The sequence below is a fragment of the Poecilia mexicana genome, unplaced genomic scaffold, assembly GCF_051168715.1.
Source record: "Poecilia mexicana isolate PSO_F unplaced genomic scaffold, ASM5116871v1 scaffold_16, whole genome shotgun sequence".
Lineage (NCBI taxonomy): Eukaryota > Metazoa > Chordata > Actinopteri > Cyprinodontiformes > Poeciliidae > Poecilia > Poecilia mexicana.
Window position 1 is genome coordinate 29,362,154 of NW_028263385.1, and position 20,747 is coordinate 29,382,900.

The 20,747-nt window shown below is 38.6% G+C and overlaps 1 protein-coding gene across 3 annotated transcripts in view; it reads right to left on the minus strand.

Annotated features, from left to right (window-relative positions):
• Nucleotides 1-20,747, minus strand: part of ascc3 (activating signal cointegrator 1 complex subunit 3) — a 337,899-nt gene that overhangs the window by 47,616 nt on the left and 269,536 nt on the right. For all 3 annotated transcript variants that reach the window (XM_088013868.1, XM_088013867.1, XM_088013869.1), the window contains 7 exons: nucleotides 18,563-18,783; nucleotides 18,189-18,274; nucleotides 17,907-18,073; nucleotides 17,590-17,735; nucleotides 11,772-11,892; nucleotides 11,374-11,516; nucleotides 147-284 (listed from right to left, as the gene is read on the minus strand). In XM_088013868.1, coding sequence (XP_087869994.1) covers nucleotides 147-284; nucleotides 11,374-11,516; nucleotides 11,772-11,892; nucleotides 17,590-17,735; nucleotides 17,907-18,073; nucleotides 18,189-18,274; nucleotides 18,563-18,783 — 1,022 coding nt within the window. The remainder of the gene's footprint in view (nucleotides 1-146; nucleotides 285-11,373; nucleotides 11,517-11,771; nucleotides 11,893-17,589; nucleotides 17,736-17,906; nucleotides 18,074-18,188; nucleotides 18,275-18,562; nucleotides 18,784-20,747) is intronic.

The following is a 20,747-nucleotide window of genomic DNA, read 5'->3' on the forward strand; positions in this document are numbered from 1 at the left end:
GACAACACATAAACCTAGCTAAATTTCTTTCAATCATGAAGTAAAATTAGTAGGAATGATGATTCCATACATTTGACCAAGTTTTGGATTACTTGTAAATAATGAAATATTAACTAAAGCTAGGTTTATGCTGTTGCAGCTCATACCTGGATCTTGCAGTTGACAAACAGCTCCTCCACAGTCTTTCTGTCCCTTTCATGAAGACCTGCATGGTGCATGCCAATCCCAAAGGCTAGGGTCAGCTTCAAGTTGGAATCTCTCACCGTGGCAATGACATCCTCTATCTGCAGACGGATCAGAGCAAAAAAAACATGTCAGAAACACACCAGACCAAAGAGGACGAATACTTCACGAGGGTTAAGACTGGTCCCTAGTTTCATGATAGTGCTTGTGTGAAAAAAAGTTATTCTGTATAACATTTTATATATTATCCCTCCGATAACATATCGAAATAAACAGCTTGTAGCAATATATTTGTGCAAATAATGCTAACACTAATCATAATGCTATATGAACACGTTGTTTGTCTTTTCCTGGAATCTGTAGTCAGACGTTAAGAAGATGTAGTTACCAGTGACAGTCCAAGTTCTCACTACCCTGGGATTCATGCAAGCGGATAATTTTAGCAGGATTTGTCTGACAGTTTGGGAATGTCCCCATCATCCCTCAGCCAAGCAAACACCTGGTGAAAACGAGCATCTTAGGAACTACTTCTCAGTCCAACGCTCCTAAGAACAAAGTGAACTGCTGCTGCATTTGTGATTTATATACTTCCGTGAAAACCCATCTCCTTTGTAAAGATTAAAGTATTATTTTTTTGTAGTCTCGTTCAAAGGAAAATCCTCTGAACGAGAAAAAGACGCACCGCTGACTACTGCTAGCATAACAATCGCGGACATTATCTCGCTCCTTAGCAGTCATAAAGAGGCCCTGTCTGCGGAGTTCAAGTTGTCTTTTGAGTCTCTGAACTCCACACTGGCCAGCATCAACTCAACTATGACAGATCACGGTCAGCGTATTTGCTCTTTGGAAGATAATGCAACTGCTTCTGATGTGCGCTTGCTGCAGGTGGAGAAGGTGTGTGCTAATCTTTTAAAAGAAACTGAGATGCTGAAAGTTAAAGTGGTGGATCTGGGGGGCGCGCAGAAGGGGCCAAAATATTTGCATTGTCGGCTTGCCAGAAGATATAGAAGGTCCCCGGCCATCCTCATTTTTTTCTCAACTTTTGACTGAAGTCTTCGGTTTAGACAGGATCTCTTCCCATCCTGAGATAGATCGAGCGCACAGCAGCCTGGCCTCTAAGCCCGCCCCGGGATCCCGTCCTCGCCCTTTCATCCTGCGCTTCCATAGATTCCAAGAGAAAGACCTGATTATCCGCGAAGACCGCAAGAGGGGTGCACTGTCTTATAACGGGCATAGAAACTGCTTCTATGATGACTACAGTCCAGAGCAGGGGTGAAAGTAGGGGGGTACGGTCGGGTAACCCTAAAAGATTTAGCGGGGGTAGGCAGTACCTGCAAGAGAGGGGAGCGGCTGTCTGCTGTAAAAAGTCAGTGGGTTCACTGTGCAGCTGTGAGTTCCCCCACTAATCAGCCGTGACTGATTAGTTTTTCAAGAACAATATAAACACAATCAGTTAATAAATCGCTTTTTTCCCATTTCGTATCGTTTCTGAACTGTTCGTGCTTTGCTAGAACAGGGCACAATATGTCGATCGCGGAAAGTTTTCAGTCGATCTCGGCATTAGGTGACAAACTGAAAGCCGCCAGGAGGCTGAAACCAGCAAGTCCTCCTCTGGCTCCTTATCAAAAAGTTCGCAACTTTATTTAAAGAACAAAAAAATAAATAAATGAATAAAATCAATAAAATGTGGTCAAATTTTGACCCAACAAAAACAATAATCTCAGTAATTATTGTTTCAACAAGGTGTTGCGCAATTCTGTGCGTTTCGGTTCCATACCAAAATAACTAGCAGAGCAGAAGTTTAAAATTAACTAATCAACCACGGCTGTCTTTGCGGAGCGCTTATTAATAATCACAAAATAAATATAGAGCCTGAAAACCTAATATCGTAACAGACTGAATGTTATGTTTTTAAACTAATCTCTGCTCGGCTTGCGGAGCGCAGGCGGTTGCCACGGCAACGGGTGTGCTTAAATGACAAAGAGAGGGAGTGTAAAAAGGTGCGAGTGGTTTTGAGTTGATCACCTGTTCAGGTTGTTTTACCTTTGTTTACCTTTGCTATGGCGCTTTACAGCCGCTGAAATTTCTGAACGTTCAATAAACGACAAACTTGGACTAATGATCTCGTTCGTCTGTGACTATACGTCATTCACAACAAACATCAAACATGGTGAATATGTTTCATTAAGTATTGAACAGATAAATGGCTTCTGCAATAATTATGTGAAATTAAATGAATTGTCTAATATTAAAAAAAATAGTTTGGGCATCTCGGTTTGAGCTCAGCATCTGAGAGGCTTTTCCTCCCTCAAACTTTTTTTCGTCTCTTATTTAGTGGAAATATTGATGTTGATGAGACTTTCTCCAAAATAAACTTTTTCAACCTTTATAGCTCCACTGTTGAAAATGAGGCTCTAACATTCACAAATGACACTGAAATAAAATCCAGTCCAACATCTGGTTTGAGGTTATTCCTCTGGAACCTTTTGGAGGAAAAATATCCCAACTTCAGATGATGAGCTTTTAACCTAACAGAGCTCTGTGGTTCCTCCTATCAGTATGAGAGTCAGGGTGAGGAGGCATCATGTTAGGAAGACGAAGTGGAAGCTGCAGGATCTTCAGAACAAACAGGTCATGTTGTTAGGCTACTGATTATCCCTCTGTCTGGACACAGGATCAATAGAACCAGTTTAAAAGCTAAAATGAATGGTTATATGCCAGACATGGAAAACTGGGATGCACTCCATGCCATGATGTTCAGAATTTAGGTCTTATGGCATCTCAAGGTGTCAACATTGCAGCTAGTACTCTGAGGGAAATACAGCTCTATTTTGCAAGAGCTACCCAGCTTTTATTGCTTCGCAAAAATTTCATCAGCACACAACACACTTTTGTCATAGTACCCCCAAGATTTTAAAACTGCTTTCACCCTGCTGTTATATAAGCTGCACATTTGTTCCAAGAAAAGATGTCCTTAAATATCTGCAGAAATGTGAGGGGTGTACTCACTTTTCCAAGTTTCATTTAACTCAATGAAACTTTTACATTTCCAAGTTTCATTGAGTTAACGTAATTATTCGTTAAACTTAAACTTCTGTTCATTGAGTTATTCCGTTAACTGGCAGTGTGGCTATGGATGGTCTATATTTGTAAATCTGATTATGATTAAGTCAGTGCCTCACCAGTTAGGAACGTCACCGCATGTCACTAGTTTGAAACCTACCAACTCTTTTATGCATGAGGTTCCTGGTCTTTTCTGATTTAGTAGGAATCTACTGGAGATACTATATAATCTTCCCCAAAACTGATTGTATTTTAAAGTAAAGAGTAGAATGTGTGTGTTTTTTTTTTAAATTGGCTGTTTAAGTTTAAATCAGACCTAAATAATCCAACCCGGCCCAGGCCCGTAGGCATTATGTCCGAGCCTGATTCAACGCGACTGATCAACTTTAGTTATAGACCTGGGCCCGGAGAAATCCCGACATATTGTTTTAATTACGATTTTGCTGCTTTTGTTTTTAGACTACTATTTAAATAAGCAATATAACTTCTCTTGTTTTTAGCTTTTTCCTACCATTTTCCAACTCCTTATTGTCACTTGTTGTAACAGCAAGGTGAGTGAAGTGCAAATCTTCTGAGATGTGTGATTAATAGGATCCTATCTCCGCTGCTAGAAAGGCGGAGATGCAAGCTCATGCAGTGCACTGCGTTTGTTACAGTCTGATTAACAAACACACTGTGCTTACTTTATTTCCACAACAGGTTAAACTATATACTACTTTATTCACACCATAAAAAGTAGATTACAACAACTTTACATCGTACATTCTTGTTTGGTTTTCTCTGTTCTGGATGTATTTCATGCTTATTAAACATGCCACAGAAGCTCGACCTGGACCCGACCATCAAACAAATAATTCTGGCACACCCCAGCTCGAATGTTGGGTCATAAATCTAAACTCTAAAATAATAAAATATTTTATAATAAGTGCTCAGTTTGGTGTAGTCTGGAGATCTGTTGATTAAAACGTGTATCAATATTCAAAAAGCACATTTAAAATGCTTCAAATTACCAATATAACAAACATGAATTCAAGGTAAAACATTAAAAAAAAAGGACTGGAACTTTGTCTCCCAGGACAGAATAACAGATGGTCAGGTGAGAGAGACCCCAGAGAGAATTAGGCAGCTATCTCTAGAAGCTGTCAATTAACGAGCAGGGAGCAGAGCTGCTGCACAGGCCAGCACCGAAAAGCAGCAGGCAGTGCAGTAAATCAGCAGAACACACAGAGTTTGTCATACAGGGACAGGAATTACTAACTCAGATTATTCTGAAGCAACAAATCTGCAGAGTTGATCTAACTGATATTTTGCTTTTCACCTTTTATGACTTGACAATGAAAAACTGCAGTTTGCTTAAATAGACAGTATAAACAGGCCGCCATTGAATAGTCACATTGCTGTTATCTAAAGAAGGCCTGTCATGATAACAAATTTTGCTGAGCGATAAATAGTCTCAAAATTTAGATAAACAATATTATTGTTTGAAGACCATTTTAAATTGATGTAATGCTAAGGACATAATAAGGCAAGCACATTTTGCCAAAAATAAATACATTTTATTTTCAAAAGAACATTTCACACCCGAACTGGTAAACAAAATAAAACAACCAAAGACAAAAATAAAATCGACTCTCAGTCTCCATTAGTAAAAAACTAAACGCAACATCAAACTAAAGTGGAAGCAAAAACTACATTAACCAAATTAGTACAGCCTTTTTTCATCCAGTGTCATCAACAGAAAGAGAAAAAACCAGAAAGAAATGATGAAGCCGATAAATTAAAATGAGGTCGATAATTTTTATTTATCACAGTGTTTCTCAACCTTTTTTGGGCCAGCGCCCCTCGGCCTTTATCCAGGTCCCTCACCGCCTCCCACCAAAGAATTTGTAGGCTACTTTGCGCTGACTATTATTTTATTATTAATATTACTATCAATAGTGTTGATGTTTTGATTTATATGTTTGTTTCTGTATTTATCATCAAAAATAATTTCCCAGAGAACAAAAAAGCCATGGGAATAGAAATTATTTTCACAGGTGTCTACGAAAAATGCAATGAACATTCAACTTAAAATCGGTAGGCCTAACAGCAGCCAATCAGAGTGGAAAAAATATTCTTGTTCTTTGCCATTTTCTAGTTGTTAAATATTCCACAAAATGACCAGATAAAAGATGAACAACATGCCAGTTTAAACTTTGAACTATTTGCAAAACGACTGAGCTCTGCAGCATTAAAACATGGATAGAACTGTAACTACATTAATCATAGCTCTTCTTCTCTTCAGTGTTTCTGTCGGTTTCTGGTGGTGCAGCTCTGTGCTGCCTTCAGGAGGATGGGACATCAGAGTATCATCCATAAAATTTCACCCACATGGCATTTACTGTGCAAACCAGAGCTTTCAGTGGAAAACCAAAGGTTCCAGGTCCTTTAATGCCATAGAAATATGAGACAGAAACATGGATTATATTTTTATATAGATCTGTCTATTGATTTATAGATTAATAGTTTTACTGGACAGAAATTACAAAGAACAAATCTGGTTCTTAATAAAATCCTAATGAGTCAAACTGAAAGTGTCATGGAGTCATCAGCCTCATGACATTAACACTGACATTAAAAATAATACTGAAGAAATAAATACATCAAATCTAATTAAAAACATAAGTGATAAGTTATTTACTGTTATGGTCTGTAAGACATAATTTATTCTCAGTATTAGATGTGGTCTCAACAAATCCATGGCACTTCAACAATATTATTTTACCTTTTAACTGGAAATACTGTGTTTATTCTTGCCATACAGTCCACTATATTAAGTATTATTTGAAAGGTCTTGCAATACCAGTTTATTCCTCTGTATTTACTTTAGTTTCTTAGTTTATTCTTGCATTTTGTTCTTCATTCATTTCCATTTAGTTTCCTTTGATTAGTATTATCCTCTCTTGGTTTATTGCTATGTCCACTTTAGTTTCTTTCCTGTTGCTAGATTTACTTTATCATTTATTGACGCCCGCCATCAGTAATCTTCACTCATCACCTGCTGCGCCGCCTAATCGTCATGTTTCACATCATGTGTTGATTTTTCACTGTTCAGCGTTGGATTCTCTGTTTTTATGCCATAATTCACATCTAGTTCGTCGCTCCGTTTAATGTCCCGCTTCTCCTGTTTCAGAGTTTTGCGTAATGTGCGAGTCGTTTTTTTTTTTTTTTAACCCCCCAAGGTGCAGGGCGTATCGATGGGGAAAAGGCAGACTGACATAAACCTTTTAAAAACAACGGAAACAATTGCGGTATTCTAATTATTGAAATTTAAAAGTGCTGTGGTACCTTTGTTCCATCACACCCGTTTTATACCGGACCACTTACAGCTCCGATGTTAACGCTATAAAATGAACGCTCTCTATCGTGGTATCACCATGGAGGGGTTTCTTTATTTAAATGGGTTCATTTTTCAGAGGGATACAAAGTGAGGGTATCGTGATTTTAGTAATTACATGTTTATAAGAGCGATTTTCTGTTGTCCTTCCATGGAAGCGGGCAGCTTTCAAATGGAAATAAAACACTTTTTAATATAAGTTGCTGCTTTGACATGATCACAGAACTGCCAAAACATATGTAAAAAAATCCTCAATAAAACATAAAATATTTGAAAATCAGACACCAGACAAAGTGAATCACAGCACCGTCATCAGCCGGTGTAACGCTGAACTGATGTGGTGAAGCTACCAGTAGCAGCAGAACGGAGCTGCGCCAAGAAGCTACAAACACTGAACAGAAGGAGAGCTGCCATCGATACAGTTCTAGCCAAGCATGTTTTAATGTTACACAATGCAGTTTTAGCAAGTTGCTCAAAGTCTAAACTGGTATTGTTGTGCATTTAAGGTGTAAAGTTTACCTTAGACCAAACGCCCCCCCAAAAGAATCCAAGCGCCTCCCTTTAGTAAAAATTTCCGCCAGTGCCCCCTGCCGTCCTCTGAACGCCCCCCAGGGGGTGGTACCGCCCACGTTGAGAACCACTAATTTATCATGTGATTGATTTATTGTTTATCGCAAGAGGTCTAGTCTAAAATACTTTACAGAAGTACTCATGAATGTTTGGGACAGGTCAACAGCACATCATTATGAAGTCGAACAAAAATTATACATAGGTTTTAGGGGATTTTTGGAAATACAAATTGGAAACACCACATATTTTCATTCACCATTCTCATAACCAGTTGTTTTTCCAGAATTAATTAGGAGATTAAATTAATCAATGTAAACTAATCTCACCACAAATCTATCTATTCTTTGAAGTCCTCAAGTGTTTGCATGAGAAGATTAGTGAACAAACTAACAACTCTGAGAAAACCACAGGAAGGAGCAGACAGGTCAGGAAGAAAGTTGTGGACAAGTTTAAAGCAGGGTTAGGTTATAGATAGGGATGCACCGACTGCAGTTTTCTGGTTGATCACAGATTAACAATCGTTAAAAAGTCTGACCTACAGATTTTGATTTTGGCAAAGACAAATGTTTTTTTTTTTGTCTGAAATGTCACTAAATATAGCAAGAAAGTCGCTGAATTGGCAAAAGTGGGGTGACTACTGCTAAAAGCAAGGGTGGAGACATGACCTGGTGGGATGGGGTTAGGGAAAGGGCTAACAGTCAAACCCCTGTCATACAGGAGAGCAGAAGAGGACAGTGGTTGATTTTTAGACCATTGCTGAGATAGATAAGATCGAGGGATATGATCGGATTCACAAATAAATATCAACTGATTACCCATTTCCTATAATTAAAGAAATCAGCACTGGTAAATTGCTGCTCCCCTAGTTATAGACATATTCCAAGACTTGGGACATTTAGTTAAAACAATCCAACATACAGAATTGTAACCTACCAAGACTTATACTGACAGAATGAGCAAGTAAAACAATCAGAAAAGCAGCCAGAAAGCCCATTTTAACTGTGGAGAAGCTGCTTCAACAATAGGACAACACCTTAGTGCTTAATTAGAGGAAGAGATAGACCTACACAAACATACCAACAAGACCACAGTCAATAAATTTGGTATTTATGGAAGACTGGAACGATGAAAGAAAGCCATAAGAAGTCCAGCTTGTCTTTTGGGTGGTAGTTCAGATTCCAGCAGGAAAACTGCACCAAACATAAAGATAGGGCTATAATGGAACAGTTTAGATCAGCATTCTCTAACTCAAAAGCTGCTGTCTTACAACTTTTAAGTGCATCTTTATTCCACACATGTAGTTGACTAGATGTGTGAATGACCTCGCAAAAATGTTTTCACGTTCTGAATAGGCTTGAGCTATTTTTCAAAGAAGGGGCAAACGCCTTAAAGATTGCAGTGAAAAATTATTCTAAAATATTTAGTAACCCAAACATTTTTAACTAAAACAGAACATTTCAAAGACAAAGTTTTATTTCTGTGTTTGTAACTAAGAATGGACCATATTACAAACATATATCATGGCTTTTATTTAGCGGAAAGGAAATTGTGCACTATTTCTGATAACTGCACATTATTTTTATGTCATAATCTTGTCCTTACTGTACAGTACATTATTATATAGTTATTATTTTAATTTTTTTTTTTTATCTGTGTAAACCTACCACAATGCTGTCGTTACATCTGAATTTTCCCACTGAAGGACAATAGACCCTTTTCACAGTGACGTCAAACAATGGCCCCCATAACTCTAAGAGGTGTATCTTTACTTCCGGTGTCATTTTGCCTCAGGAAACCTGACTGAAAAATTAACTGATACTCATTATCTTAAGGATATAATAAAAAGTAAGGTTAATTACAGCATTTAAGTGTTAGATAGCTGTTATTACTCATTGTCAATCCACCATTCTCTATCTCTGTATATAATAAACAGCCTCCGATCGGAGAGTAAACCAGCTAGCAGCAGCTTTAGCCACAGTTGGGAAAATATATACACCGTGGTCTGTCAGTGCTGTAACGTTTAGAGGTTCGCTTTCTCTATTAACTTTAATAAAACAGTATTTAAGTGTTAGCCGTTATCAGTCATTGTCAATTCACCATTCTCCAACTGCATTTAAAGGAACCAGCCTCTGATCGGAGAGTAAACCAGCAAGCAGCAGCTTTAGCCACAGTTAGGAAACTTATACACCGCTGCCTGTCAGTGCTGTATTGTTAAATGTTTCACTAAAATCACTGACATCTTCCAACACTGGTGTTTAGAAAAGCATTTTAAATATTGACTTAAACTCTATCTGCCAAATAATTTACATATTCCGATGTGATTCATAATTTCTCCTTTTGTTTTGTTGTGTCCATCTTTCTCAGTAGTAGCCTACCTAACAACCTACCATATCTGGGATGGTCTTGTTCCTCTGTCCATGGTAGGTTCAATCAGCTGTGGGACATCTGCTGCCTAACGTCAACCTATCATGGGCCTCTTGATTTAAAAGGAGACAAACCAGTACAGAGCCTCCCTGCTCCTGCAAGCCACACTTCTTGGATGAACACTCATTACTGCAAGCAGCTGTGTTAGAAATTAAATCTTTGTGTATCTATCCTGTAATTAATATCTATATGTATCTATTAATAAATGAATTGATGTTGTGTAGAGTTCTGTAAAAATTATTGTAAATAGCTTCTCTTGAGTAATCTACATATGTGCAACTTTTACATTTAAATTGTATCTTTTTTGTAAATTTTACACATCTGGCAACAGAAGGATGTGGAGGAGAGGAAATGCTAAAATTAAAGCTGCTACTGTGGAACAAAGACATAAGGTTTGTGGCCGTTTCTTGCAAACATCTATGTAATAATTATATTAAACACTGTACATGGTTTTACATATATATATATAGCCCATCACATTTCTCCAATGAAACTTTAATATCTATCTATCTATCTATCTATCTATCTATGACAGTGTCTTCCTACTCCTGTCTCTATCGAAGCAGGAGTTTGATTTCTCAGGACGTGATGGAGCAGCGGGTGTTTGGCATAACTGTCAAGTTTTGGACTTGAGACTACAGGTAATGTCGCTACTGAGCGGGTGGTGAAACTAGCATATGACGTGAGGAGGGGTTAATACGATCATGCATTTTACGTGACGGGTGGCAACCCCAGTCTATACTATAAAAATCTGATTAAGATTAGAGCCTAAATACATTTTATTTCCAAAACAGAAAGGCTACGTAATGTTAGCCAGCTAACAAATTACTATTGCTATCCTAGCATATCAACTAACAGCTAGAAAAAACCAAAACACGTACCTTCGTAGTCAAACTGGTATCATTCAGAGAGGAATTTGTCCAGTTTAGATAATGTTGATGGAGAAAAATTGTTTACAAAATAGTGATACATCTTAAAATCGTATTTGTGGCAGCTGCTTTAGAGTCCAGAAACAGCGTTAACTCCACACACCGGAACTAAAGATACACTGGATCGAGTCAAAACGGATGTTGTCTGACGTCGTGAAAAGAGTCTATTAAAAAAATATTTCTACTATATTATAAAAATCCCAATTGTATAAAAATATGAAAGTGTAGCTCTTGCAGAAAAAAGCATGGATCAGGAAAGGCAAATGCAATTTCTCAATATTTTCTCATGAGTTGGCACACCTTTGCCAACTGTCCCAAATGCCATTCCGAAGACAATGGCATTTCAAAGTGTTGGTCTAACTCAAAACTATTTAATTTGTTAAAGAGCATTTTAAAACAAAACAACTTTCAAAAAAAAGCTTACTCTGAACATTTAGGTATCAGTCCATATTCAACACCAATGATACTACTATTTTGATTATTAGCAGCAGCAGTATAATATTTGTCATATTTTAATCACAAACTCACCAATACACTCGGGCTATAATTATCCCTGTTCAGCAAGTTTAAGCTACAGCATGAATTCAGACTGTTGTGTTTTTGATGCATGTAATTAGCTTTACTACTTTGATAAGGCTTTTATTGTGAAGGTTTGCCAAATTAAAGCTACAAAAAAGAGTTATAATCCTTCAAGTAATCAGTCTAGCTGGCCAGCCCAGTGTGATCAGATCTTCAGATATGATGCTGGTAGTTGAACAAATCTGTAATAGTTTCTCTGAATGAAGGCTGATTACTGCGATTTGGAAACAGGAGAGAGTGTCAACATACCATTCTCTCGTCTTGGTGCAGCCACTGCTTGGGGTTGTCCTCTGTGGCCAGATAGGCAATCAGGTCCAGGGCAGTCAGACGGGTTTGTCTTCTTGATGACACAAAAATCAGCACTGGCTTGGCAGGTGAATGACTGCGTATTGCTACAAAGAAATGTCAGAAATATATTGGCTAATACTTCTTAGGTTTGAATAGCAATTTTCAAGTCCCACATCCAAAGGCATAATTTAACATAAAAACATACATATGTTAATGCTTTCTATATCAGCAGCTGTTTTCTCTGTAATGCTAAACAAATATTTTTGCTTAAAAACTTTTAGAACCTGATCTCACAGTATCTGACACAGAAGATGACTGCTAATGACTATGAAGACATGAATGTGAATGTGCAGCTGGACCTTGGAAAGTGGGTTTGTTCATGCTGGCCATTCGGGGACAGTAGTGTTGTCCTGGGAAACCATGAATGTGAACTTCCAGTGGGACAGGACGCACAGATGGACGGAAGTTAAACAACCCCACCTGTTGGACAGCACCAGGAAAAATGGAAAAAAGAAGGGAAAAAAATAGAAAATGAATGTCAGCAACTGGAAAACTGAGGATTCCTCTGGCTGTGGCATGAAAGCAGCAGGACACTGGTGGCCTTTTGTTTAACCTGTGATGTGCCTGACTAACTGGATCTGGTATTCTGGTGTGTTCTATCCTTAATGTCTAGAAATGCATGAGAGCGACGGAGTAGGCTGGGCAGCTTCCATCCCAGCAGCAGCCAAGCAGCCAGATTTATGGATGGCACACATTCCTCTGGGGTTACTAGAACTGGACCTTTCTGTGATTCTGAGCATATGTCCCACCACTCTATTCTCTATTCTGAAACACGAGGATAACACACTTATTGTGCTCTGCCTCTGCAGAAATAAGTAAGAGACTTTAAAAATAACAGAGTGGATCGAGCCCTGAAACACAACAAGTGTGTTAAGTTCTTCAATCTAATTTAGCCCTTAACCTAATACTTCTGAGATACAAACTAAAAACAAAGAAGAAAATTACAGAAAACCTGCTGATAGTTTAAGGATTTCATTCCAACTGTAGAAAGTTAGACTTTAGTCTTACAGGGAGATATTAATATCACACACACACACACATATATATATATATATATATATATATGTATATATATATATATATATATATATGACTTATGTCTTAGACACCATGAATGTTATTGGATATTATTGGACATACGCAAATTTCGCGCAGGCATACAACGCTGGGGGGCAAAAAGACTAACCTTTTACATGTCATCCATAGCTGCGTTAACTCAGTGAAACTTAAAAATGTAGGTATTAATTTCGTGCTATGATCCACAGCAAAGTGATCTGTATTTGCTAAGCTATGCACACTCGTTGCCATAGAAACTGACAACAATGCCACTTCATGTTTTAGGATTTAACACCAAAAAACATTCAAGAATTTTGCACACATAACAGAACATTTAGTCTGTTGTTGTAGTACGTTTTAGGCTTAATGTTTAATTAATAAATAATTGCTGTGGTCGATTAGCTACCGCTTCTACTTAACTGAATTATTTAGACATAAAAACTGTAGCCCAAAAAACACACATTTCATAAAAAAATAAATAAACAAAAACATCTTATTGCTGTCTTACCTTTACGTATCAATGAAATCCATGCACCGCTAATTCTGCACAAAAATATCTGTTCATCCAAAGCCAAGTCTATCACCGGCATGTCTTTTCTACTCCGTTTGAGAATCATCAAACTGTCTCGAAGCAAAACTTTCAGCTCCGGTGTTGGTCTTCCTTTAGTTATTATCTCCTGCTTCAATTGAAAATCCACTTTAGAAAACTGTTTAATTGTAGAAATGTAGTCTTTCATGTTTACGTCGGAAGAGAGGAGAAAAAAAATATGTCGCTGTACTTTACTTATTTACTGTATGGCTAGCTCCATGGCTAGCTCACTGTGTCTTACTCTGCAGTTGTGGAATCACAATATCTGGGATCATGAGCGCCCCCTGCCATGAGGCAAGAGAACTGCCTGCCTCACCTTGAGTCTGTTCTCTGCCGTTTCTGATCACTCCTCCGCACACAAAACACCATACCAAGGGCGTAGGTTCGGTCTAAGTTTTGGTGGGGACCTTGACACCCCCCCCGCAGCACAGTGAAATGCCCAAGAGCACCGAACATTTGTGAGAAGGGGGGGGGAAACCACATTGACTTAATAACCCCCTCCCCCCAACCATAACCATATCATACATCTTATACAACCAGATACAGTCATACTCAGCAGATCAGTTCAAGAACACTTTACTTTTTCCTTTACAAAATTCAGCAAACGTTACAAGTAAGATCAAAAGAAATATCCTCTGGATACAGCAAACACAATTGCAGATAAGAAGAAATCAATAATAAAATAAAAAAGAAAAAATATTACATAATTAACAGACCTATTCTACCTCACATTCAGTGCTGACCTTACTAAACACCGGACTTTACAACAAATGCGTTGCGTGATAGATATCTAACTTATGGGTCCACTCACTGTACTTACAGCCGACGTAGCGAAATAACTTCTAATGTCTGTCCTTTTCTTTTTTGGTGGAGACATGGTCTCGGAGACTCAGAAGGAGACGCGTGTGCCCAGCTAGCCGCCGCCTTTTGCAGCTAATCAAAGAACGTCCGACGATTCAACTGACTCCCCCTCCCCCCATCCCCCCGACAGCACCGTTCCGACACGGTCTCGGAGGCTCATAATTAATGTCAAACTAAGAAGCTTCCGTTCCGCGCACCGCCTGTTGCTGCTAATCAAAGATCGTAGATCCACGTTCTTTGAGCCAATATGGCAAAAATTGGTCGGGACTTTTTCATATCCCGTGAATATTGGTCGGGACATGTCCCTACCGTCCCTACCCAAACCTACGCCCATGCACGATACACACACAGTTGGTGACAAAAAACACTGTACATTATATATATAAGCGAAATTATGTTAAATAAGTCCATATATTAAATGTTTTTTAGCCATTTTATTGCTGACGTACAGACAGGACGAACATGCTTCCATAGAATGGCAGCCAGTGCAGTTAGCGAGAGGTTGCGCAATCCCAGGTGAGGCTCAGCTCACTGCTGCCTCACCGGCTTCGCTTCTGAGCATTTGAATGTGAAAATGCGAAAATTCAGCAATTTTTAAGAAAAAACTAATCAGAATTGGTTAAGCTAATTAAAAAATAGATACTTTATAGTTCAAACCACAGGGTGAAAATAGCAATATAAATGGTTTTATTATTATATATCATTTTTCCATGATGACAGGTGAGGCTGTGCCTCACCTGCCTCCCCTGACCGCACGCCACTGATATTATATATATAGCCTATATATTAGAGGTGTGCCGATCGATCGGTCACCGATCATAATCGGGCCGATTTTCGTGAAAAAGTGCATGATCGGTGATCGGCGATCATTGGCTCTTGTTGCCGATACCGATCATCTCATTTCGCAGCCTGCCTGTGCAGCTGGTCTCCTCTTTCCTTCACTCTGCGCAAATGCGCAGCAACAAATCCTAAGCGATGTGGAACTATATCGCACTGAGTGAATGGGGAAGTTTGCGTGTTGCGGCGGAAAATTGAAGCACGTCAAAATGCATCAACACAACGAAGCTAATACGACATAAAAACAGTGCCATACTTGACGGAGTTTGGCTACATCGAGGCTCACTGCGGTAAAAAAGACATATAAAGGATCAGATAGCAGGTAAAGCAGCGCACAGCTACAAACACTCACCCGGATTAGCATGACGGTCAGAAAACTAAACAAATAACCCGCAAAATGATTTAAGTCTTCGAGCTGCGATGTAAGACGCTGGTTCTGCTCTCGCTGTTGAACCGCTGCTACGCTACAGGTAGTAATATTTCACAGACGGAGCTTCGCTTCTGCTCCACCTGGTAGTGACTCTCACACCGAACCTCTGCTTAAAGCTGCAGCATCTAACTTAAAAAAATAAATTTCAGTGATTCTTGAGAATAGGGACAAAATGGGTTTTAATTTTCCCATATATTTTTTTTTTATTATTTCTCAACCTTATGTATGCAAATATGACAAATAATGTTTAGAAAATATGAAGATGCTAAGGTACAGGCTCCCAGATGCGATTTTTTTTTTAAAATTACATTTTTAATCGACCTGACCCAAAACTTTGTCATCACCATCTGACAAAAATAAATCTAAAATGATTTTTAAAATACCCCATTAGTGATATTTTTACTCAATTTACAGACAAATGCTTCTCAAGAAATAAAATAAATATTATTTAAAACAAAAAACAAGAAAAAGTCCATCTGATAGAGTTGACAGTGCATGACGGAGTTGACACAGAACTGAAGGTGGTGACAAACTAGTGAGTAAAATGAAAAACTTGGTACATGTGAAGTAATGCAATTCATGTAAAATACATTAAAATGAATTAGTTGCACAATTAAGTGAGATTTGACAACAATTTCCCTGAAAGAGTCAGAAAAACTCTGACGGAGTTGACATCTGACGGAGTTGACGAAATGCCAAACTCCCTCAATTTATATGATGTTATTCTGAAGGAGGCCATATTGTAGCTCGTCAGGTCCATGAAATCTTTACATTATACCAAAATTAAGCTTTTATTTCGCAAAATTTCATCAAAGTTTTGTAAATTGTCAGTTATGGAGTTGACACATCATGGTTGTGACAAACAACTTAGGAATAAAACAGAAGAAAAAACTAAAGAATAACTTAAGCTAAACGGAGCTAACTAGCCCTCCTAGCAAAGGAAGAGAAAAGACAACGTCATGGGGTCCTCAGAAGTTCTGGTGCCCCCCAATAATGCCTGATTTTTTTTTTACATTCTTTTCATTTCTGACGGTGTTGACAAAAACTAAGGACAAATTTCAACGGAGTTGGAAAATATCTAAAAATTATTTTTAATTCAATTTATCGATACTTTTATAATTATTTATATGACTACTTATACTTAATTGTCATAATATATAATTTTAGTATTTCTTTAATTGTTTTAAACTATAAGAATGTATTGAGTTCTGCTCCTGGACAAGGGCTTTTACAGGCATCATCCACCGACTACAATGTTTAAAATAAAAAAATATTCAGCAAAAAAAAGAAAAATATACATTGTTGTGCTCACATGACCCAGGTTAGTTTAGTTAGATATTTGAAAAAAATATATTTTGTGTATATTTTATTCAAATTTCATGCTTTATAATAGGACCTGTTTTGTCCCTATTCTCAAGAATCACTGATTTTACATACGTTTTAAAACTTTCGCTGTCCTAACATGAGACAGATAATCTCTAAAAAAAATAATCGATCTCCTCCCTGATCTGCATAATTACTCCGCTCAGTCAGAAACAGCCAATCAGAGCTAGCAGTAATCAGCTAGCCGCCTTGCTATCAGGAAGTTTTCATTCAGTAACTCAGGATTGTTTATTGTATGGAACCTGTTTTTGCCTTTGAATGTTAAGTTTTATACTTGAATTTTTTTGGCAATGTTGAGAGGTTTTATTTTGGCTCTTTGAATTATTTAGCCTGTTTTGTTTAATTTTCTTCTTGAAAAAAGTTATTAAAAACAAGTTTTTGTCTAAATTAAGGTGAATTCATGGTTCCTTTTTCCACATAATGTAACCGGTAGTGTTTATGATAAAAAAATAAATAAATAATAATAATAATAATTATGTGATCGGTATCGGTGATCGGTATCGGTGTATCGGCCCTCATGGGTGATCGGTATCGGTATCGGCAGGAAAAAACCTGATCGGCACATCCCTAATATATATATATATATATATATATATATATATATATATATATATATATATATATATATATATATATATATTTTATTTTTTTTTAATTGAAAATCTTTATTGTATCATCCTCTCCAGAGGTTCCACAGACATGCCCCCAGAACAGAAGCAGCCTTCTTTATCAGGTGAACCTTTGACACTTACACTGTAACAAACCAGAGCTGTTTAATCACGTAACACTACCATTAAATGGTGCTGCTGTTTGATACCCCTTGCACCACTTAAATCCACAAGTCAGGGATGATGTTATAATCAAGAACTCACATAGCACATTGTGCTGCATTCACAAGCACTCCAACATTCTGATATTTACTACACTAGTTCAGATCGACCATGTGTTTTTTACAGTTCACCTGTTGAATTCCCAGCCAGTCAGCGAGGTCCCGAGCATTGGCCAGAGCTGTGGACAGACCAACCACTCTCACTGCCTTTGCAGTGTGAGAGGAGATGAAGTTAGTCCTGGACACAATTACCTCCAACACAGGGCCTCTGTCCTCACCTGGACACACAGTTCAATTTACATATTCATGTCAGCAGCAGAGAATGTGTCAGAAAATGTAGTTTATTTATCTTTACCTCATCATAGCTCTTTAGAGGCCAACACTCTCTGAGAGGTCAGCTGGATGTATATGCTGCTTTTCATAACCAGATTACACAGAGTGACACCTACCCAGCAGGTGGATCTCGTCTATGATGAGAATGGCCACTTTCTGAACATAGCTCCTGTTCTGCCAACTTCTGCTCACTCCATCCCACTTCTCTGGTGTGGTGACAATGAGGTCAGCTTGTGCGATAGCTCTCATATCTGGAGTAACGTCACCAGTCAGCTCTACCACTCTTCCCACACAAGAAACAGGGAAAAGAATGACAGCTCTGCAAAACTGGTAGCGTTACCATCTTATCACAACAAACTCCTGAGAGGTGGAGCTTTTCTGTGAGGAGTGTCACTTACTTTTTCCCCAGTTTTTCTTCAATCCTGATCTTCCAGTCCTCAATCCTCTCTCTCACCAAAGCTTTTAAAGGGGCAATGTAGACAACCTAAATGGCAACAATGAAGAAAAAAATGTCAGGAATGACTTGATAAGCTGAGCCATCAAAAAATTACGCCTTATGTATGCGAAACTTCTGTTTTGATTAATACAGAAAAGCATGTGAGAAAGTCAAAATTTTTACAGAAAATAAAACCCAGCTTCCTGTATTGCTAAATACTTGCCAAGTACTTCTACATTGTTCCAGAATCAATGTAACAGTGAAGACCTCTGATAAACTAACTTAGAACTGATGTAAAAACACACAAAAAGCAAAAAGAGCCTCAGTCAGTCTAACCTTAGAGGAGGGATACTTGCTGAAGACCTGGAACATGGCAAGCTCGGCTGCAATGGTTTTCCCAGAGCCTGTTGGTGCCCCCAGCAGGACGTTGGTGTCAGTGTGGTACAGTGTGTGGAAGATCTGTGTCTGGATGGGATTAAAGTGAGTGAACTTGTACAAGCTCTCAAACTCTTGGTTCCCCAGAGCTGTCACAGGCAATGGCTGCAGGTCCAGAAGTTCTGAGCAGAAAAAAAGAGGAAAACCAGAATGAAATCCAACATACCCACCCAGTTACTGTTGTAGCAAAAAGCCATGCGTGACAGCAAATATATCTAGACACAGAGTGTCACAGAACAGAGCGTGTAGAGATATCCTAACCAAGACAGGAATTATACTGAAGATTAACATGCCGGCTCAGATGTCGCCCGGCCAAACAAGGTCTGCGTCAGGTGCTGGGGAACCAGAGCACCTTGATGACAAATGGGCTACTGGAACAAGACGGAAATGGGCGAGAGGTGAAAACCTGGATCTGTTGGAACCCTAGTCAGAGGGGCTACATGCAAAGACTGTGGGGAAAAATGGTTAGTTCGACATCCCCAGTCTACAATGACTGCTAAACAACTAGTAGCTAGTGTTCCAACATCCGCAAACGGCAACTGCTATCACAACTTGAGATTGATGAGGTACAACTCCCTCTTGCTACGGCAAGAGGGAGGAGCCTGGATGTCAGGACAGGGGGGAGTTATCTACAACTACCCGCCCAGAGACTGGGTATGTAGCCCCAGTAATGAATGAACCATCAAAGCTGAACGAGGCAGCAGCTGACCTGAGAGAGAGAATCATGGCCCAAATGAACACCAGACAACCCCGACGCCAACTATAGCGGTTGAGTGAAGTACCATCAGAAAGTCTCATTGAAGATGTGAATGCAGCATTGAGAACGATCCCTACCAACAACACCATAACAGAAACCAATGAGCTGATATACAACTCAGCATCAGTGATCCTTGAGATGCTTGGCTATATATATATATATATATATATATATATATATATATGTATATATATATATATATATATATATATAGAGAGAGAGAGAGAGAGAGAGAAAGATGTGCCGATCGATCGGCCACCGATCATTATCGGCCGATTTCCGTGAAAAAGTTTATGATCGGTGATCGATCATGATCTCTTGTTGCCGATCACACAAACCGATCACCTGCATCTCATTTCGCAGCCTGCCTGTGCAGCTGGTCTCCTCTTTCCTTCACACTGCGCAAACGCGTAGCAACAAATCCTATAAGCGATGTGGTGTGGAACTATAACGCACTGAGTTACGGAGCCCTCCAGGGGACATGGGGAATTTTTTTTCTTTTGCGTTACCTCGCAAAACTTTTGCGTTCCCTCGCAAAAGGTTTTGCGTTCCCTCGCAAAACACAGGACGAAAAATGGGATGTTCGGCAGCTATTGACACCTTGTTCTGCCGTGCGCATGGAGATTGAGGGCTTTCGGCAAGAGGTTTTTGTCAGAGTCGAACACTGCCAAAAATGGTCAAAAATGCTGTGTGTCCGTGTTCCCCTATCACCCTCCTCCCCTTGTGCCTAGCAGAGGTTTTTGTATTTAAATGAAGTTGCTGAGTGCCATGCAAATGCAAATCAACTGTTGAGCACCGCCTTTTGACTCTTATTTATTTTGTAGCTAACCCTTTTTACCTTCTGTTCACCATAAAGAAGTATGTTTGGAGAAAGAATATTAAAACAATCTAGCTATCCATTAAAATATACATTACATGTGTGTTAGGAGCACTGAAAAACTTAGTTTTGGTTGAATTGATGATATAAAAGAAGAATATGCATGATTACATACAATAGACTTTTGTGAAACGTGATCTTACTTTGACATTCCTCCTATCTGAAGATTTATCTTGTGATGGGAGGAATTTCATAACTTAATCAAAAATAATAATAAAAACATGTTCCAGAGTGGTTCATTGTACATAAAGTATTTTTGTGAATAATATTCAAACTAATGTTAATGTTCACTGATTGCTTTAAAGACCCAGAGTCATGCTATATTGGAGTGGTAGTGACACCATTCCACATCACAATACAGGACTTAAGAAACTACAGATGATTTAACAGTATTCAGTTGCTTAACTCTTGAGTTTAAATTGAAGAACAAAATGGTTGAAAGTATGTGATAA